Here is an 18,035-nt window from a genome sequence, read left to right on the forward strand (position 1 = left end):
TCTTTCTTTCTTTCTTTCTTTCTTTCTTTCTTTCTTTCTTTCTTTCTTTCTTTCTTTCTTTCTTTCTTTCTTTCTTTCTTTCTTTCTTTCTTTCTTTCTTTCTTTCTTTCTTTCTTTCTTTCTTTCTTTCTTTCTTTCTTTCTTTCTTTCTTTCTTTCTTTCTTTCTTTCTTTCTTTCTTTCTTTCTCTCTCTCTCTCTCTCTCTCTCTCTTTCTCTCTTTCTCTCTTTCCTCTCTTTCCTCTACCTTCCTCTCTTTTTGTCTGTACCATCTCTTGTTGCTCTTGACAAGAGCCTTACAATTTCAGAAGATTTTCATGCACGTATCTGAGTTAAAAAATGTGAACTTTAGAAAAATTCACGTCTCTATCCGCTAAGGAACCAAAGCCAATATGTATGTAAGGGAAGCATGCTAATTAATACAGTTTGCTAATTAATTACTACCTAAAGAAATGAGGAAATTAGATAGTTTGTAAATGTGTGGAAAGGTGGAAATTATTGTAAATGTGTATTGTAATTTTAAATATGTAAATGTGGAACTTATCTTGCAAGGCAACAGCTGTTTGAAGATGTAGCTTTTCTTTCTAAGCTAGTTTTTTTTTCTACAATTAGTATCTCGGGGGGAAGAGGGGGGGTGTAGGTGCAGAGGGAGCTTGATGATTAGCTCAGATGTGATGCAGACCTTGTACAGAGCTACAGATAGGTTATATGAATCCAACCCTGTGTAACCTGGTAGAAGCAAATTAGAATTTTCCAACTCTACAGGAAATGTTACTGCCAGGAGTCTCCTTACCATGATTCCCCAGAAGGCTGGACAGCTACTGTCAGATAACTCTACTTGTGAGGAAGGGTGCTTCTTCAATGCTTTCTACTGAAATTTCTGCATTGAATGAAAACAGATCTTTAATTCTTTACTTTACTCAGAGGGCACCTTTCCTTATGAGCAGCTAATAGCACACTACATACAACAATGCATGGTTAAAACAGTTAGAGTTTGTATAGGTGAGAGTAATTACATTACCGTGGGTCTAGTATACCAAAATAGTGTTGCTAACATAATCAGGGTGAAGATTAGCAAATGTCTAACTTAGTTCCTTTCCATTGAAGTGAGTCTCTATACATATAAGCTTTAAACAGGTCAGCTTCCACTTGGTTTTCAATCACTTTACTCAGATATGAAACACATGGAGAGCTTGGAAAATTCAGAAATGTTCAGGATCTTTTTCTTGCTTTTAGTATAAAGCCCTAGTTAATTCCCCACAATAATTCTCCTATGAAGAAAGGCTTTAGTGACCTGATGATGTTCAGCCTAGAGAAGGGAAGGTTGCAGGGAGACCTCACTGCAGCCTTTCAGTACGTAACAGGCACTTATAAAAATGATCGAGAAGAACCCTTTAATAGAGTAGATAATGATAGAACAAGGGGGGATCTCAGAGTCACAAAATCATCTAGGTTGGAAGAGACCTCCAAGATCACCTAGTCCAACCTCTGACCTAACACTAACAAATCCTCCACTAAACCATATTACTTAGACTAAAAGGGGATAGATTTAGACTAGACATTAGGAGGAAATTCTTTACTGTAGAAGGGTGGAGAGGCACTGTAATGAGTTGTCCAGGGAAGTTGTGGATGCCCCATTCCTAGAGGTGTTCTAGGCCAGGCTGGATGTGGCCTTGGCCAACGTGATCTAGTGGGTGGCATCACTTCCTATGATCTTTAAGGTCTCTTCCAACCCAAGCCATCCTATGATTCTATGAGATTTTATGATTCTACGAACATAACTCTATTTGCTGCTACCGAAAAAAGCCCACCTCTCATCCGTATACAGGAAAACATTTCTTACCTTTTCATTATTCTGCTCATCCAATTTACTACAAATACTCTGTATAAAGTTTCCAGAAGTTGAGTCAAATGAACACCCATCCTTTTCTTTGCCAAAAAAATATTACGTTTACTATAAGCAAATACAAACTTATTAATAGTATTTATCATGTAAGAATTAATTTTACACCAGATTTGTATTCCTAATTGTATACCCTTTAGCTACTTTTTAATGGTTGAATGGTGAAATTTATATCTTGCATAACTATTTTTCTGCTAAAAAAAAAAAAAAAAAAGTCAAAAATTTTCGAAAAATGGAATTAAAAAAAAGGGAATTAAAATTAAAGCTTAACTGTGAAAAATTTCAGCCCGTACATTAAACTTGAATGGTTGAAAACAAGCAAAATTGAAAGCACTGCAACTTTTTCATTGCTTTTGATAATGTTCATGCTATAGCTATGCAGTATTTTGTGTGGTTTCTTTTCTGCTTACTGTAAGTTAGGAAGTAAGGGTTTTAGTTAAATATCTTCATAAGAGGCTGCTTGCATCATGCTAAGTATGCGCTGTGGCGATTCAAAATATTTGTTACCCTATACTGTGGTGGTTTTACTTGGGTGGGCGGCCAAGCTCCACCACAACCGCTCTCTCACTCCCCCTCCTCAAAGAGGAATAGGGAGAAAATATGATGAAAGGGGCTCAAGGGTTGAGATAAGGACGAGGAGATTGCGCAGTAATTATCTTGATGGGCAAAACAGACTCAGCATAGGGAGACAGTAAGATTTATTGCCTATTACTAACAAGCTAGAGAAGTGAGAAACAAAGGAAAGAAACTAAAATCACCTTCCCCCCACATCCACCCTCTTCCACCTCCTCCTCCCCCTGAGTGGCACAGCGGAACGGGGGAATGGGGATTATGGTCAGTCTATAGCGCTTCTTCTCTGCTGCTCCTTCTTGGTCACTCTCGTCCCCTGTGCTGTGGAGTCCCTCCCATGGGATGCAGTCCTTGCTGAACTGATCCGGCTTGGGCTTCCCACAGGCAGCAGCTCTTCAAGAACTGCTCCAGATATGGCTCTGTACCATGGGATCCATCCCTCAGGAGTAAACTGCTCCAACCTGAGTCCCCCACAGGCAACAGCTCCTGCCAGGTCACCTGTTCCTGTGTGGTCTCCTCTCCATGACCTATAGGTCTGGCCCGGAATCTGCTCTGGCAGGGGTCTTCCACAGGCCGCAGTCTCTGTCAGTGCAGGTCCACCTGCTACACTGTGGTCTCCTCCACGGGCTGCAGCATGGAACCCTGCTTCACCATGGTCCTCACCACAGGCCTCTGGGGACTTCTGCTCCAGTGCCTGGAGCACCTCTACCCCTCCTTCTTCACTGACCTTGGCACCTGCAAGGCTGTTCCTCACTCCTCTCACTCTCCCAGCTGCTGTGTGGCGCACCATTCTTATTTCCCTGTCTTAAATATGCTCTCACAGAGGTGCAAAACAACATCACTTATTGGCTCAGCTCTGGTCAGCAGTGGGGCCCTTACCAAACATGAGGCAGCTTCTAGATCCTTCTTACAGAAGCCGCCCCTATGGCCCCCTGCTAACAAAACATTGCCACGTAAACCCACTGCATATACTAAACTCAAGGTATAATAAAATGCAGAATTCATTAAAAACTTAAGAAATTCAGCAAAGATTTGTTCCTGAAATAATGCAGCTAGGGTATCTCTGCTATCACCTGGATGTTATAGCTTTCTGCTGTTATCATGATGAAAGATGGTATTTTCTGTCCAATTAGGAAAAAAAAAAAAAAAAAAAAAAAAAAAAAAAAAAGTTCTCTGACTTTAAAAAGGTCTAATTTATTATCCATTAGTAACACCAAAAAGTCACTACCTGCACTACAAAACTATGCATACTGAAGTGGTAACTAAAATAGAATTTGAAACTACTCAACTAAGCAAATATCCAAGTGGTTTTTTCAGGGCATGGTGCAGAAGTTGCTGCCAGAATTCAGGCAGATTCATTGGGTTCATTGAGTAATCTCTTCCCTCACTGTAACCATCCAGTTCTTACTTTTCATCTCAGTTTAAGAGCATCTTAACAAAGGACTCTTCTTCACAGAATGAAGTACAACATCTTTCCTTCTCTGGTGTCTTTCAGTGTTTTTTCCTGCACAGCTACCTTGTTAGCAAGTAGGAGGGCAAGAAAAGCTTTTCACCCAAGACCATTCTAGTCCAGTGCCTTAAATAATGGGAAAAGACCATGAGTTTCTCTCAACAATTAAAGAATAAAATTTTAATCTTTGTGTTGGTCTAATGTAAAGTTCATTCTTCTGGTCCTTGAGTACATAGATAGTCAGATTAATTTTTATAGAACAGTATTAGAAACAGCATTTTAACAGAGAAACAACAAAGACGTGAAAGTTTTCCATACCAAGAAAAAACACTTGAACACTTAAATCTTACCTCCCTAAGGGGATCATTGAGCTCATTGAGAATGTTTTCTTCATCAAAGATCTTGCCTTGGTAGCGGTGCTCATAGTAATCGTGGATCTTCTGGCGCATTTCAGCAGGTAACTTGTGGAATGACATGTACTGTTCCACTTGTTTATACTGTCAGAAGAAGAAAACAATAGGAATTAGCAATCTCTGCAGCTTTTTACTCTGTCAGGAACCTAAAAAATGAAAATTCATTCATGTATCTGCTTAAGTTTTGTATACTTTTATAAAGATTCCATTTGCCAGAGGACCCTAACACAAAAATTAGTTTAGTGTTACTGCTGCACAAGTGACTACACAAGTGCTGAAAATAATGGAAACTGCCTTTAGTCATGATGTTAATATCCATATTAATATATCAGTTTTTTTAGTGGTTTAACTCGACCAACAGCTAAGCAACACACAGCCATTAGCTCACCCTCCCCCATCCCTCTGTGGGATGGGGAAGAAAATAAAAAAAAAAAATAAAAACAAGAAAGAAAGTTTGTGGGTTGAGAGAGAGACAGCTTATTATAATAATAGTACTACTACTACTAATGTGTACAAAACAAGTGATGCACAATGAAATTGCTCACCACCCGCTGACCAATGCCCCGAGCAGCCAGTCCCCCTACCTCAGCCAGCCATCTCATATTAATTGTTCAGCATGATGTTATTTGGTATGGAATATCTCTTTGGCCAGTTTGGGCCAGCTGTCCTTGTTCTGTCCCCTCCCAGCTCTTGCTGTACTCCCAGTCTTCTCACTGGCAGGACAGAGTGAGAAGCTGAAAAGTCCTTGGCCTAGTGTAAGCACTATTCCGCAACAATTAAAACATCTGCATGTTATCAACATTATTCTCATCCTACCATACCAGCTACTAGGAGGAAAATTAACTCTATCCTAGCCAAAACCAGGACAGTTTTAGAATACAAACCCTCACACTTGTCTTGAGTTCCCTAAACTCCCAGCTGCACAGTTGTGAAACTGCATCACCATCATTTCTAGCTCAGTCCATGCAGCAGACAGGGATAGTGTAGTGTCTGTCTCTAGTGTTATGTTCAGAGAGAGCTTACAGGCTGAAATTTCAGAAACTGGATATGCTGCAGATATACACATATTAATGCTGTGTATGTTTATAAAGTGATTGAAGAAAAAAAATCTATAAAGACAATAATGTAAAAGTATTCCTCAGGAGGAAGAAGAGAAGAGAAAGGTAAACTGGTAAAAGAGGCAGGGCATCAGGAAATAGAAAGAGGGGAAAGACAGAGATGCTAGTATCCGGGACACTAAGAGGACCTGACTTGATTTACCTTGTGTGCTAGATTTCCTTGCTTTTGCTAGTCCTCTGCCCTGTCTCCTGCTTTGTTTGAGTCATAGAATCATAAAATGGCTCAGATTGGAAAAGACTTTAAAGAACATCTAACTCCAACCCCCCTGCCATAGGCAGAGATGCCACCCACTAGATCATGTTGGCCAAGGCCACATTCAGCTTGGCCTTGAAACCCTTCAGGGATCGGGCATCCACAACTTCTCCAGGCAAATATTTCCTCCTAACTTCTAGTCTAAATCTATCCTCTTTTAGTTTAATACCATCCCTCCTTGTCCTATCATTACCTACTTGAGTAAAGGGTCCTTCTCAATCTTTTTTATAAGAGCCCTTTATGTGTTGAAAGGTCACGGTGAGGTCTCCCCAGAACCTTCTCTTCTCTAGGCTGATCAACAGGTCACTCAGCCTTTCTTCATAGGAGCTCCAGCCCTCTGATCATCCTCATGGCCCTCCTCTGGACTCCCTCTAAAAGGGCCACATCCTTCCTTTACAGAGGGCCCCAAACCTGGACACAGCATTCCAGGTGGGGTTTCATAAAGCCAGAGTAGAGGGCCACAGTCACCTCCCTCCACCTGCTGGTCACTTCTCTTTTGATGCAGCCCAGGATGCAGCTGGCCTTCTGGGCTGCAAGTGCCCACTGCTGGCTCATGTCAAGTCTGTCATCCTTCAGAACCCCAAAACCCTTCTCCACAGGTCTGCTCTCCATGAGGTCTTCTCCTAGTCCGTACTTCTGTCTGGGATTGCCTAACCCAAGTGCGGTACTTTGCACTTAGACTTGTTGAACTTCATGTGGTTCTCATGGGCCCACTTTCCCAGCCTGTCCAGGTCACTTTCAATGGCATCTCTTCCTTCTTTGGTATCCACTGCACTACTCAGCATGGTGTCTTCAGAAAATTTTCTTAGGGTGCACTCAATCCAATTGTCTATGTCAATCCCATTTTCTATGTCATTTGTGAAGTTATTTGAAAGCACCAGTCCCAAGAAAGAACCCTGAGGGATACCACTTGTCACCGGCCTCCACCTAGACATAGAACCTTTGACCACCACTCTCTGGGTGCTGTCATTAAGCCAATTCCTTATCTACCAGATGGTCCACCCTTCTAATCCATATCTTTCCAATTTAGAGATTAGGATATCATGTGGGACCATTTGCTTTCCTTCTTCAAAACCTCTTTTGAATAGCACAATTTTCAGTAAAGTCCCAGAGCTAACATATTCAGAGTTGTACATGTATACAATTATACTGTACGATGTATCTGAGACCCACAAAACAGAGAAACTGTGTAAACCCCAAATGGAAAAGTACATCCTCTCAATATGTTTGGCTATCAGATCACCATCCATGGCACAGCTGAAGAGGATAAGACACTGAGACACAGAAGGAGAAAACCCCTCCCAGACTTACAGGTGAGTTAAAACTTGGCAGAAATTTTATTTCCTTAAGTATACAATCTTCTTTTATTTATTTTTTAATTAATCTTTTCATCCTTAACTTTGAAATTTTAACCATATTCAGTGAAAAAGTCAATGCAGACTTAATTAGGACTAGCATCTCAGTAGACCAATTAAATGAATTTACAATGCGCATGCACTCCTTATGAACTGTAGCATATATCATTTAACTCGTGTAATTGAACTCTGTTGTCTCTGCTGGATTTGAAAATCATTTCTTTTTTTTTTTTTTTTTTTTTCAAAGTGGCAAAAGATTAGAAGGAGTCACACATATAATACACTTAAGTGAGAAGAAAGTTACTTTGCATAAAATATTTAACAATGTATGATGAATATGCAAGTCTGAAGTAACCTCTGTACAACTCATTTGCACCTCTGAAGCAAGAATTCTTTCCCCTATCCTTCAAAATGAGATTTAAATTTGCATGCTCATCAGTGTTTTCTGCAATGATAAGGAAAAACCTATCCATGTATTCTGGGTATGAATCAGAGTTCTGGGACACTGGAAGACAGTCATGTCCTCACATAAACAACGTATTGATAATAAAATTATCCTACTAATCAGTTGCAGCCATTCTAGGCATGGATTTATTGGAGAGAAGGAAGATGAGATCACCCAATGCTCTGTGTGTCTCACTGAGGGCTGCTGTGTTGACTTTTCTGCATTTTCTCCAAAGCCAGAGAGAAGAGGCTGCACTGTCCAGCCCACTATCACTGTGGCCTTATTAAGAAGAACATGTAATGCGTCATAACACAGAGATAGGGAAAGGAATTCACCATATACTCCATAGCACAGGGCTGAACTCCTCTACCCAATCTTATTTGCATTCTAACATACTTGAGCAATGTTAATAAAGAATAATCTTCACTAATCAAAAATGTAAATTCATTTCAGATATACAGGGTATAGTGTAAGAGAATTGCAAAGGACATTTGTATCAGAATAACCTTGTAGAAGAGAACATTTATGCTAAAAGCAATTTGCTTTGCCAGCAATTTACACTGCTCCCTGTCATTAATGCTGTTATTTGAATAGGTCCTTTCTCCCACGCAAACTAGTTCTTTTCTCTACCAGCAATTATGCTTACACATGAGAATTTTAGGGAGATAGAAAAAATAAAACTAGGAATGTAGTGTTTATCACTACCCTCTCTTAAAATGTTTCCAATGGAATAATTCATGGAATAATTGGGATATCTGCATATTAGAAACATTTGCTCTTAGTATCTACAATTAGAAATTTAAAGTCTCACAGAAATATTTAACCATCTAAAATGTTTCTTTGTCAAAAAATCTGATCCTGTGAGCGCACAGTATATTATCACTCTGTAATAAACCTATTTCTATTCTTTTTCTGTGTCTTATTCTGCATCATTCATGTTACTGCTCCTCCCTTCTTGACATTCTATCCTGTTATTCACATGAAGTGATCCATCAAAACATTTAACTTATTCCGTTCTTTAGCAAATTATATCTTTCATTAACTCATGATTTCTTTTTTTTTTTTTTTTTTGTTTAATTTATTTATTTTTTATTTCAACAATATTGTTCCTGGTCAGGAAAGAACATTTATTTTTAGTTCTGCCTGCTATAAGTTATTGTCAATATTGAGAGTTTCCAAGATTAGTTGTCGCTGTGGCTTGTCATACTTTAATTTTATTAAATGAAGATGCACAGAGAAAGCAAAAATATTTTTTTTTCCCCGTAAAAAAAAAAAAAAAAAAAATGTTCCAAGTTAGTTTTGGAGGAAAGTTTCTCTTTGGGTACCACAGATATCAATATCAAAATATCAATAATTATATCAATAATGGTTAGAAATGTACGCACTTTGACTTTTAATTTTTTTTTAAATTTATTTATACTCATGAGAACAACCCAGTTCACATCAAGATAATTTCTTTTTTTTTTTAATATCAAAAAAAGTTTTAAAAATTCATATTAGGACTGTGAATTCCTTGAATAAATATGCATATTGAATATTGATTAGCTTCTCATGGTTTGTCTAAGTGGGATTTCACATCTGAAGTAGTTTAAAAAATTGTCAGTGATGTTAAAGTTTGTCAAAATTTTGTGTTTGTATTGCATTTTAAAGAGCTGTAGCTGATCGTGAATAATCCATTCCTTCTGACACTTAAATCATCCTGTGCTTTTCTTACAACTCTACAACTGTGTGAAATAAATTTTAGAGCCACAGCAAGTTCCTTCAAACCTGACTATATTTTTCTTTTGGGGGTTATTCTTATGCTACACAACCACTGACTACACTAAATATAGAAATAATTGTGTTAAAATTTCATCTTTGAATCTCAAATTGCCTGACATGGAGGAGCCTGACATGGACTACATTTTCAAGGGAAGGTGATTAGTAAAGGATTCCCCATGTGTGCATTTGCCCAGCAGACTCTTCTTCACAATCTTTCTATTGGGATGTCAGACAAAAACACAGTGACAAACTACCTCTGATTCCAGGGGAGAGAAATAACAGGAATCCAGGCTCTTCACCAGAGCTTGTGCTGGATGAAGACAAGGAAAGACAAAGGAAAGCTCAGACAAAGCTTGTAAGATTAGACCATCATTGTTTTTTATTGTGATATCTTTATTGTGATAGTTGTGATACCCAACTATGATTTTATTTTCATAAACCCTAAACATGGTACAGTTGGCTTCAATATGGCTTCTTGAAATGTTCCAGACTGCTTTAGAAAACCTGTTAATACATAATGATGTAAATGACTGTTATAAAGGAAAATATTGCAACCTTTCTGTCTTCTCCATAACAGTTGGCTTATCTGAAGTATGGAGACCACAAACCTTACATATCCTACTTTAGGTAATTTTAAATGATTTTGTTATCTATACAAATACTTTTTAAGTACCACCTCTTAAGAGCACAGGACAGGGGAGGGTCAGACTGGGTGTTAGGGAAAGATTCTTCACCCAGAGGGTTGTCGGGCTCTGGGGCAAGCTCCCCAGGGCTGTGGTCACAGCACCAAGCTGCTGGAGTTTAAGAAGAGTTTGGACAATGCTCTCAGACCCATGGTCTGATTTTTGGATGGTCCTGTGTGGAGACAGAAACTGGACTTGAGGATCTTGTGGTTCCCTTCTAACACGAGATGTTCTATGATTCTATGAAATATTTTTCTATCTGGAAGGAATACTATGTGTCTGATGACACCATCCCTCTCTCTCTTTAAAGATCAATATTGAATTTTTTGTCCCAAAATAAGAAAATATGTTCATCTGACATATATATTACCTTGCTATAATTTCAGTAATTTTTATCCCAGTGTTTTGAATTCATCACTGAAATGAAAATGTCCATAAATGCTGCACAGTTAACAAATAAAATTGCTGGAATAGGCAAGAAAAAAGTGGATTTCAAAGTTAAGTAATATTTCACAGATTTTTATATTGAAAAGCACTATCCACTAATAATTGGTTTTTGCTATTTCAACCATAAAAATATTCATGGGATCCTTGATCCCTACTCAGCGAAGTCAGGAAGGGGACCAGTAAAACCGCTGTCTTGGACTTCTGGAGGGCTGACTTTGAGCTGTTCAAGACACTGGTTGGCAGAGTCCCTTGGGAGGTGGTTCTGAAAGACAGAGGAGCCCAGGAGGGCTGGGCGCTCTTCAAGAAAGAAATCTTAATGGCTCAGGAGCGGTCTGTCCCATGTGCCCGAAGACGAGCCGGCGTGGAAGAAGACCAGCCTGGCTGAGCAGAGAGCTGTGGCTTGAACTTAGGAGAAAAAAGAGGGTTTATAATCTTTGGAAAAGAGGGCGGGCCACTCAGGGGGACTACAAGGATGCTGTGAGGCGGTGCAGGGACAAAATCAGAAAGGCAAAAGCTCATCTGGAGCTCAATCTGGCCACTGCTGTTAAAGACAACAAAAATGTTTTTATAAATACATCAACACAAAAAGGAGTAGTAAAGAGAATCTCCACCCTTTACTGGATTTGGGGGAAACTTAGTAACCAAGATGAGGAAAAAGCTGAGGTGCTTAACGCCTTCTTTGCCTCAGTCTGTAGCAGAATGTGGCCCCCACAATCCACGAGGAAATGGTTGGCAACCTGCTACAGCATTTGGATGCACGCAAGTCAATGGGGCCGGATGGGATCCACCCAAGGGTATTGAGAGAACTGGCAGAAGAGCTGGCCAAGCCGCTTTCCATCATTTATCGGCAGTCCTGGCTATTGGGGGAGGTCCCACTTGACTGGCGGCTAGCAAATGTGACGCCCATCTACAAGAAGGGCCGGAGGGTAGACCCAGGGAACTGTAGGCCTGTTAGTTTGACCTCAGTTCCATGGAAGCTCATGGTGCAGATTATCTTGAGTGTCATCATGCGGCACTTGCAGGGCAAGCAGGCAATCAGGCCTAGTCAGCATGGGTTTATGAAGGGCAGGTCCTGCTTGACGAACCTGATCTCCTTCTATGACAAGGTGACACGCTTAGTGGATGAGGGAAAGGCTGTGGACGTGGTCTACCTTGACTTCAGTAAAGCATTTGACACCGTTCCCCACAGCATTCTCCTCAGGAAACTGGCTGCTCATGGCTTGGACTGGCGTATACTTCGTTGGGTTAAGAGCTGGCTGGATGGCTGGGCCCAGAGAGTTAGGGTGAATGGAGTCAAATCCAGTTGGAGGCTGGTCACTAGCGGAGTCCCCCAGGGCTCGGTACTGGGGCCAGTCCTCTTTAACATCTTTATCGATGATCTGTACGAGGGGATCGAGTGCACCCTCAGCAAGTTTGCAGATGACACCAAGTTAGGTGAGTGTGTCGATCTGCTCAAGGGTAGGAAGGATCTGGATAGGCTGGACCAATGGGCCGAGGCCAACAGTATGAAGTTCAACAAGGCTAAGTGCCGGGTCCTGCACCTGGGGCACAACAACCCCAAACAGAGCTACAGCCTGGGAGATGTGTGGTTAGAAAGCTGCCTGGCAGAGAAGGACCTGGGAGTAGTGGTTGACAGTTGGCTGAATATGAGCCAGCACTGTGCTCAGGTGGCCAAGAAGGCCAGCAGCATCCTGGCTTGCATAAGAAACAGTGTGGCCAGCAGGTCCAGGGAAGTGATTGTCCCCCTGTACTCGGCTCTGGTGAGGCCGCACCTCGAGTACTGCGTTCAGTTTTGGGCCCCTCGCTACAGGGAGGACATGGAGGTGCTCGAGCGAGTCCAGAGAAGGGCTACGAAGCTGGTGAAGGGTCTGAAGAACAAGGCTTATGAGGAGCGGCTGAGGGAGCTGGGACTGTTTAGCCTGGAGAAGAGGAGGCTCAGGAATGACCTTATTGCACTCTACAGGTACCTGAAAGGAGGCTGTAGCGAGGTGGGGGTTGGTCTATTCTCCCACATGCCTGGTGACAGGACGAGGGGGAATGGGCTAAGTTGCGTCAAGGGAGGTTTAGGTTAGATATTAGGAAGAACTTCTTTACTGAAAGGGTTGTTAGTCACTGGAATAGGCTGCCCAGGGAAGTGGTTGAGTCACCATCCCTGGAGGTCTTTAAAAGACGTTTAAATGTAGAGCTTAGGGATACGGTTTAGTGGAAGATTTGTTAGCGTTAGGTCAGAGGTTGGACTCGGTGATCTTGGAGGTCTCTTCCAACCTAGACTATTCTGTGATTCTGTGATTCTTGTACATAGAAAAACATTAGAAAAACCAGTGTAACAGAAACTGGAATATTCATCTTTCACAAAGTATTTTAATATACCTATATCAATTGGCAAGTTGAGCTTTCCAGGGCCTTTCCTTTTAGTATTTTGTAACTATGATTTATCTTTTTAGCTGAAAAAATGTTTAGAGTTCTACTAATTTCTACAGCACTTAATTCATTCTTACATACATTAAACCATATAGCAATATGAAATAGAATCAAAGAAACATATAATCTTAGAATGAATTGGGTCAGAAGGGACCTTAAAGATCATCTGATTCCAATCTCCCTGCCATGGGTGAGGACACCTCCCACCAGACCAGATAGCTTAAAGCCCTATCCAACCCAGTCTTCAACACTCACAGGTATGGGGCATCCACAGCTTCTCTGGGCAACCTGTTCCAGTGCCTCAACACCCTCACAAGAAATAATTCCTTCCATATATCTAACCTAAATATACTCTCCCCTAAATTTCAGTCTAAATATATGCACAGACAGTGTAAATCAATGAATGCTTAGGAGAAATTTATGCAGCAGCTCCAAAAGCCACCGTCCCTTGGTATGTCTCCCCAGAGTAGATGGGAATCATATCTCTTTTATAGATGGGAATCACATCTCTTCCTAACCTCATCCAAGTAGTCTATTCTACTTGGATAGACTACTATAGATGGGAATCACATCTTTTTTTATAGATGGGAATCACATCTCTTCCTAACCTCATCCAAGTAGTCTATTCTACTTTTTCATCAGAAGTCAGCATACTAGACCTCTACTTTTTCATCCCTTCTAGCTTGAGTGCATCTTTCTCCGCCTTTAATGACTAGAACTGTACATACTATTTTAGTCTCAGATTGTACCTGTATTTCTTTGTTATCTACTGGAACACCAAAAGCCTATGATGCTTTCAGATGGTTGTTTGCAGTCATTTTGTGATCAGCTTAATCAACTGGATTCCCTCAAAACTGTACTGATAAACTGTAAACTGTACTGTAAAGTATGTTGATTTTTCTGTATTACTAGCATCTGAGGCTTTACGCCATACCGTCAATGAGCTCACCTTGAGGAGTGTTCCTTGAGGTGCTATGCAAGCCTTGTGACAGTACCATTCTTTTAGGTGTTTTTCTGAAAGACTTGCTCCAGCCTGACCTTTGGAAAACACTGTGATGGGCCCACAAGCTCAATGGGAGAATGAATGGCAGCAGTACATGAAAAAGCAGAGGAAATTCTCTTAAAACAGCTTTTCTTGCAAGAGCAGGATGAAGTCTACATTACCTAAAGCAAATCAGTTTTTTGTGTAGATAACAGGTTATGGTCTACATAGCAGGTGACACACAGAAGATATACTGAAGACCTCTTACACATACATTACACATTACACTTGGATAATTTTCTTCATGAATTTTCATCTAATTCTACTTTCAAGCAATTCAAAAGACAGTGAATCAGCCTATCATCAAAGCAGGACATTCAAGAGAAATTTAGAATTGCAAAACTTAGACTGGTCTCTTCCTGTGCTAAATAGTGTTGAAAATGTGAAATGACAAAAAGATTGGGAAGTTATTAGTTATTAATGTAATACCTATGTTCAACTTTCTAGTCATGTGTCTAATTCAAACCAGTTACCCCAGCCTTCTCTATTGTAACTGGAAAGAGATAAGGGACAATTCATCTCATTCCAAAATTCATGTCTTGCACTGATGAAATATATTCACCTTTGTCATGCTTATCTCTCTCTTCATTGACCCGGTGAGAGGTCCAAATGACTATCACTAATAAATTAGCTGTGTTAGATGAAATGGCTATTAGCTCAGTAACACATATTTATAACTCTATGTTTTAAAATAATAATTTGGTGATTCTAAAATATGAACCTTTCTATTGGTGATACACATATATATAGCATCTCATCCAACGGAAAAATAATAAAATAATTGCTTTCTAGCTCAATCATTTTCCTATGCAATTGTTCTTTTAAAAATTTAAATTGAAAATAGTAAATTTAATAAATTTGGTTATCAGGAGATGAAAGCAAATGCTAGAGAGAGGAACCAATTAATCTTCACTTACCAAATTCCAGGTGAGGATTTTACATTTGTGTTTTAAATTCCTACTGGAAAAAGCAGATGGATACTCTACACTGGGAGGGCAATAAATGAAGTTCTTTCTGAATCAGCATGAGGCAAATTAATTTAGTATGCCAAAGCTTCATCAAATAACTACTGACAAAATGAACTAAACTACTGATCTGTCTGAGATATTAAATATTTAATTTTAATAAAGCAACACAAATATAAAATTTCTCTTCTGTCTAACCTTTTATTATTGACTGGAATTAAGACCTCAGATGGCTGTCAGTTATCTTACCTGTCAGAGTGCATGACATTTCAAACACTAGCTCATCTTAACAGGTTTTCAAGTAAAAGACACAGCTAAGTATTTACATATTATTCAAACAGCTTTTTTTTGGAAAAGTATTTCTGCAAATACACAGTTTATAGTTTTATGAAACAATTCTCCAACATTTTTTAAACCCTGAGAAAGTTCACTTTAGGAACTCATATGTAATTCCTGTGATTTCCACAAAATATGAGCATGCATCATTGATGACACAATCTTTTTTTTTTTTTTTTTTTTTTTTTTTTTCTTTTTTTTTTTGTGCTATGATGCTGTAGGTCCTTGAAAATTTAGCTGGAATAACTGAGGAGCTATACCTCTCCTATTACCCCTATTACCCTTTATTTTGCTGGACACAAGATTGTATTTTCTACATATAGAAAATTTCATTTATTTTTCCAGTGAAGGAAAATGTGAAAGACTTTATAAACTAGTTCATGGGGCAGCAGGACAGAATTGATTCAGAACATCTAAACATATAACATTGTCTCATTTTCATATTAACTTGCTTATTCATGGAGTTTTAGGCCCCTTGCTTATTCATGGAGTTTTAGGCCCCTTGCTAGAGATGTAGCAGGCAGATGAATTTTCAGGAAAAGAGAGGAGGTTCAACAGGGATCTCCATATACAGAACATGGTATGTGCACTAGTGGTTTAGGCAAATACATTTTAATATTGCAGCTATCCAAAATGAAATGTAAAATAATTGAAGCCAACAAGAAATTACATATATATATTTATATATATATATATATATACAGATATATATATTTCTGTATTTTATTTTATTAGAAAAAGGAGAAGGCCACTTTTAGGAAAGTGGTTAATATTTTCTTGGAGTGTGAAGAGGTTGATTTTTTTTGTGGAAAATTTTGCTTTGTGGAAAGCCAGTTGGACATTAAAAAACACCCTTTTCCAGCAAGCAGCATTAATATACAGCTCTAGAGATAAAGACAGCTGTATGGGGACACAGACAGAATTGAACAATAACCCCAAAGAATTTGCAAAGAGAAAGAGCCAGTGAGAGGCTTTTCCATGTTAACTCCATGAGAGGTTTTATAGCCCCTTTCTCAAAACTATTAAATCTGTAAGTGGACTTGGAAAGCAAATAATCATAGAATTTCAGAAACTATGAAATATTCAGTAAACTTCAATTCCCAACTAAAAATGAAACATAACAAATTATCATTATGTTTTAAAATTCACTGAAATATCTGTAATGTCTACTGTACTTAAATTTGGTGTTCAGTTGAACCTTAACACTCAAATTACATTGATGAAGGAATTTTAAAAAATGCAGACTGAAGTTTCATCAGACCAAAAATTCACAGCCAATTAATTTTATGCAATATATCTAAATTTAATTTGTTGAGATTTCAATCTATGTCAGAAGAATAACTGTAATTTTAATGAATGAGTGTACTGAATGAATATAAAGGGGAAATGCTTTTTCGCCTTATCTAAAGGGAGCAACATCGCTTTAAAAAAATCTTTCAGCCAAGTGTATTTCTTAATATTAAATGAATAAGCTTGGCAAAAGTCTGTGCAAAGTCTGTGCAAAAGACTGTGCAAAGATAAAAGGAAAATATGTAATTTCCACTTAACTACACTATTGTGAATATAGAAATTGTATATTTTGAATCACTTTGCTAAAATTCTTCATAAGGAATTCAAATTTAATTCTATATATTCTAATACACATTACCTATAAGATGGTATTTACAAACTATGTCAGAATAAAATATGTAATTTCATGTGTAATGTGGCACTTTCCCCTCCATTATGATAGCTATCTCACTGTCACAGGAATTAAAAAATTCGTTAGTTTCACTCAATCATTTCATTTGAGAAATTTGAATGTAAATTATTTACAAACTTTTAGAATGATTTATTAACCCAGATGTTCAATTGTTCCAAGTCACTAGAGCTGAGCCACATGAATAATCTCAGTCTGTAAAAATAAAAATAATGTCTGAAAAAATTCCTGAGGCTTGATTCTCCCAGAGATCATCTGAATAGCATGGGATAATCACAGACAGCCTAGAAGATAATCATAGGCTGTGTGTTGCTTTCCTTTTGCAAGAACTTTCAGTCTAACTTTATAAGTGGCTTCTACGTTAAAATAATAATAAAAGGCATTAAGTTATGGATTAATGGGAAATGAATGAGAAGAATTGTATATCTTATATTTATTAATGGATATTTAAAAGATTTTCAATTCAATTTTCTCTCGTCACATTTATTCTGAGAACCTGATATTTTTCTCTTCTTTAACTCCTTAGTTTGTCATCAACTGCAAGCATTATTCCTGACACACAGTGGTGTAAAGGAGACAAAACCAGTATTCCTACTTAAAAAAGATGGGGACTCCTAATTTTGTCCCATCCACTGTTTGACAGTGGCAGTCCAGTCAGGTCCTATCAATACTGAGGGATACTGTTACATGCAGTTTTTCCATCTCATAGTGAAAATGATGCTATGTAATGAACCCATCTGCTGGGTCTCCAGAGTTACTATCTTCTTCTGCTGTCAACAGTCATTCACCGACTGTGTGTATGCCTTGATCCACAGTTAGAGAACCCAACAATAATATTCTGGGTCTGTTGCATTGTCTCAGCTGTGCCAATGCCTCTGCCCTGAAGCTTCACTTACCAGCAGGTAGATTAAAGTGGAGAATGTTCACTGATCAGCTCTCTTCTAAAGGAAGGGAATCATACGTTGCTAACAAGTATTCCCTGTTATTACATGATCCTCATGTTATACAAACACAACATTGTCTAAGCTTTTATCTGCTGTACTTGATTGAGCACCTGAGCTTTTAGATTACTGAAGGACAGATAGAAGATAAAGGCTAAAAAATGTATTTGTAAACTGTAAAGTATTCTCGATAGAAATTCCTAAAGTGTTTAAACTCAACTTCTATTCAGTCTTG

General features: G+C 38.7%; 1 protein-coding gene across 1 annotated transcript in view; it reads right to left on the minus strand.

Annotated features, from left to right (window-relative positions):
* Positions 1-18,035, minus strand: part of HCN1 (hyperpolarization activated cyclic nucleotide gated potassium channel 1) — a 195,327-nt gene that overhangs the window by 27,219 nt on the left and 150,073 nt on the right. Inside the window, exon 5 of the mRNA XM_035310079.1 lies at positions 4,272-4,418. Within this exon, the coding sequence (XP_035165970.1) occupies positions 4,272-4,418 (147 nt within the window). The remainder of the gene's footprint in view (positions 1-4,271; positions 4,419-18,035) is intronic.

Source organism: Oxyura jamaicensis, chromosome Z, assembly GCF_011077185.1.
Source record: "Oxyura jamaicensis isolate SHBP4307 breed ruddy duck chromosome Z, BPBGC_Ojam_1.0, whole genome shotgun sequence".
NCBI lineage: Eukaryota > Metazoa > Chordata > Aves > Anseriformes > Anatidae > Oxyura > Oxyura jamaicensis.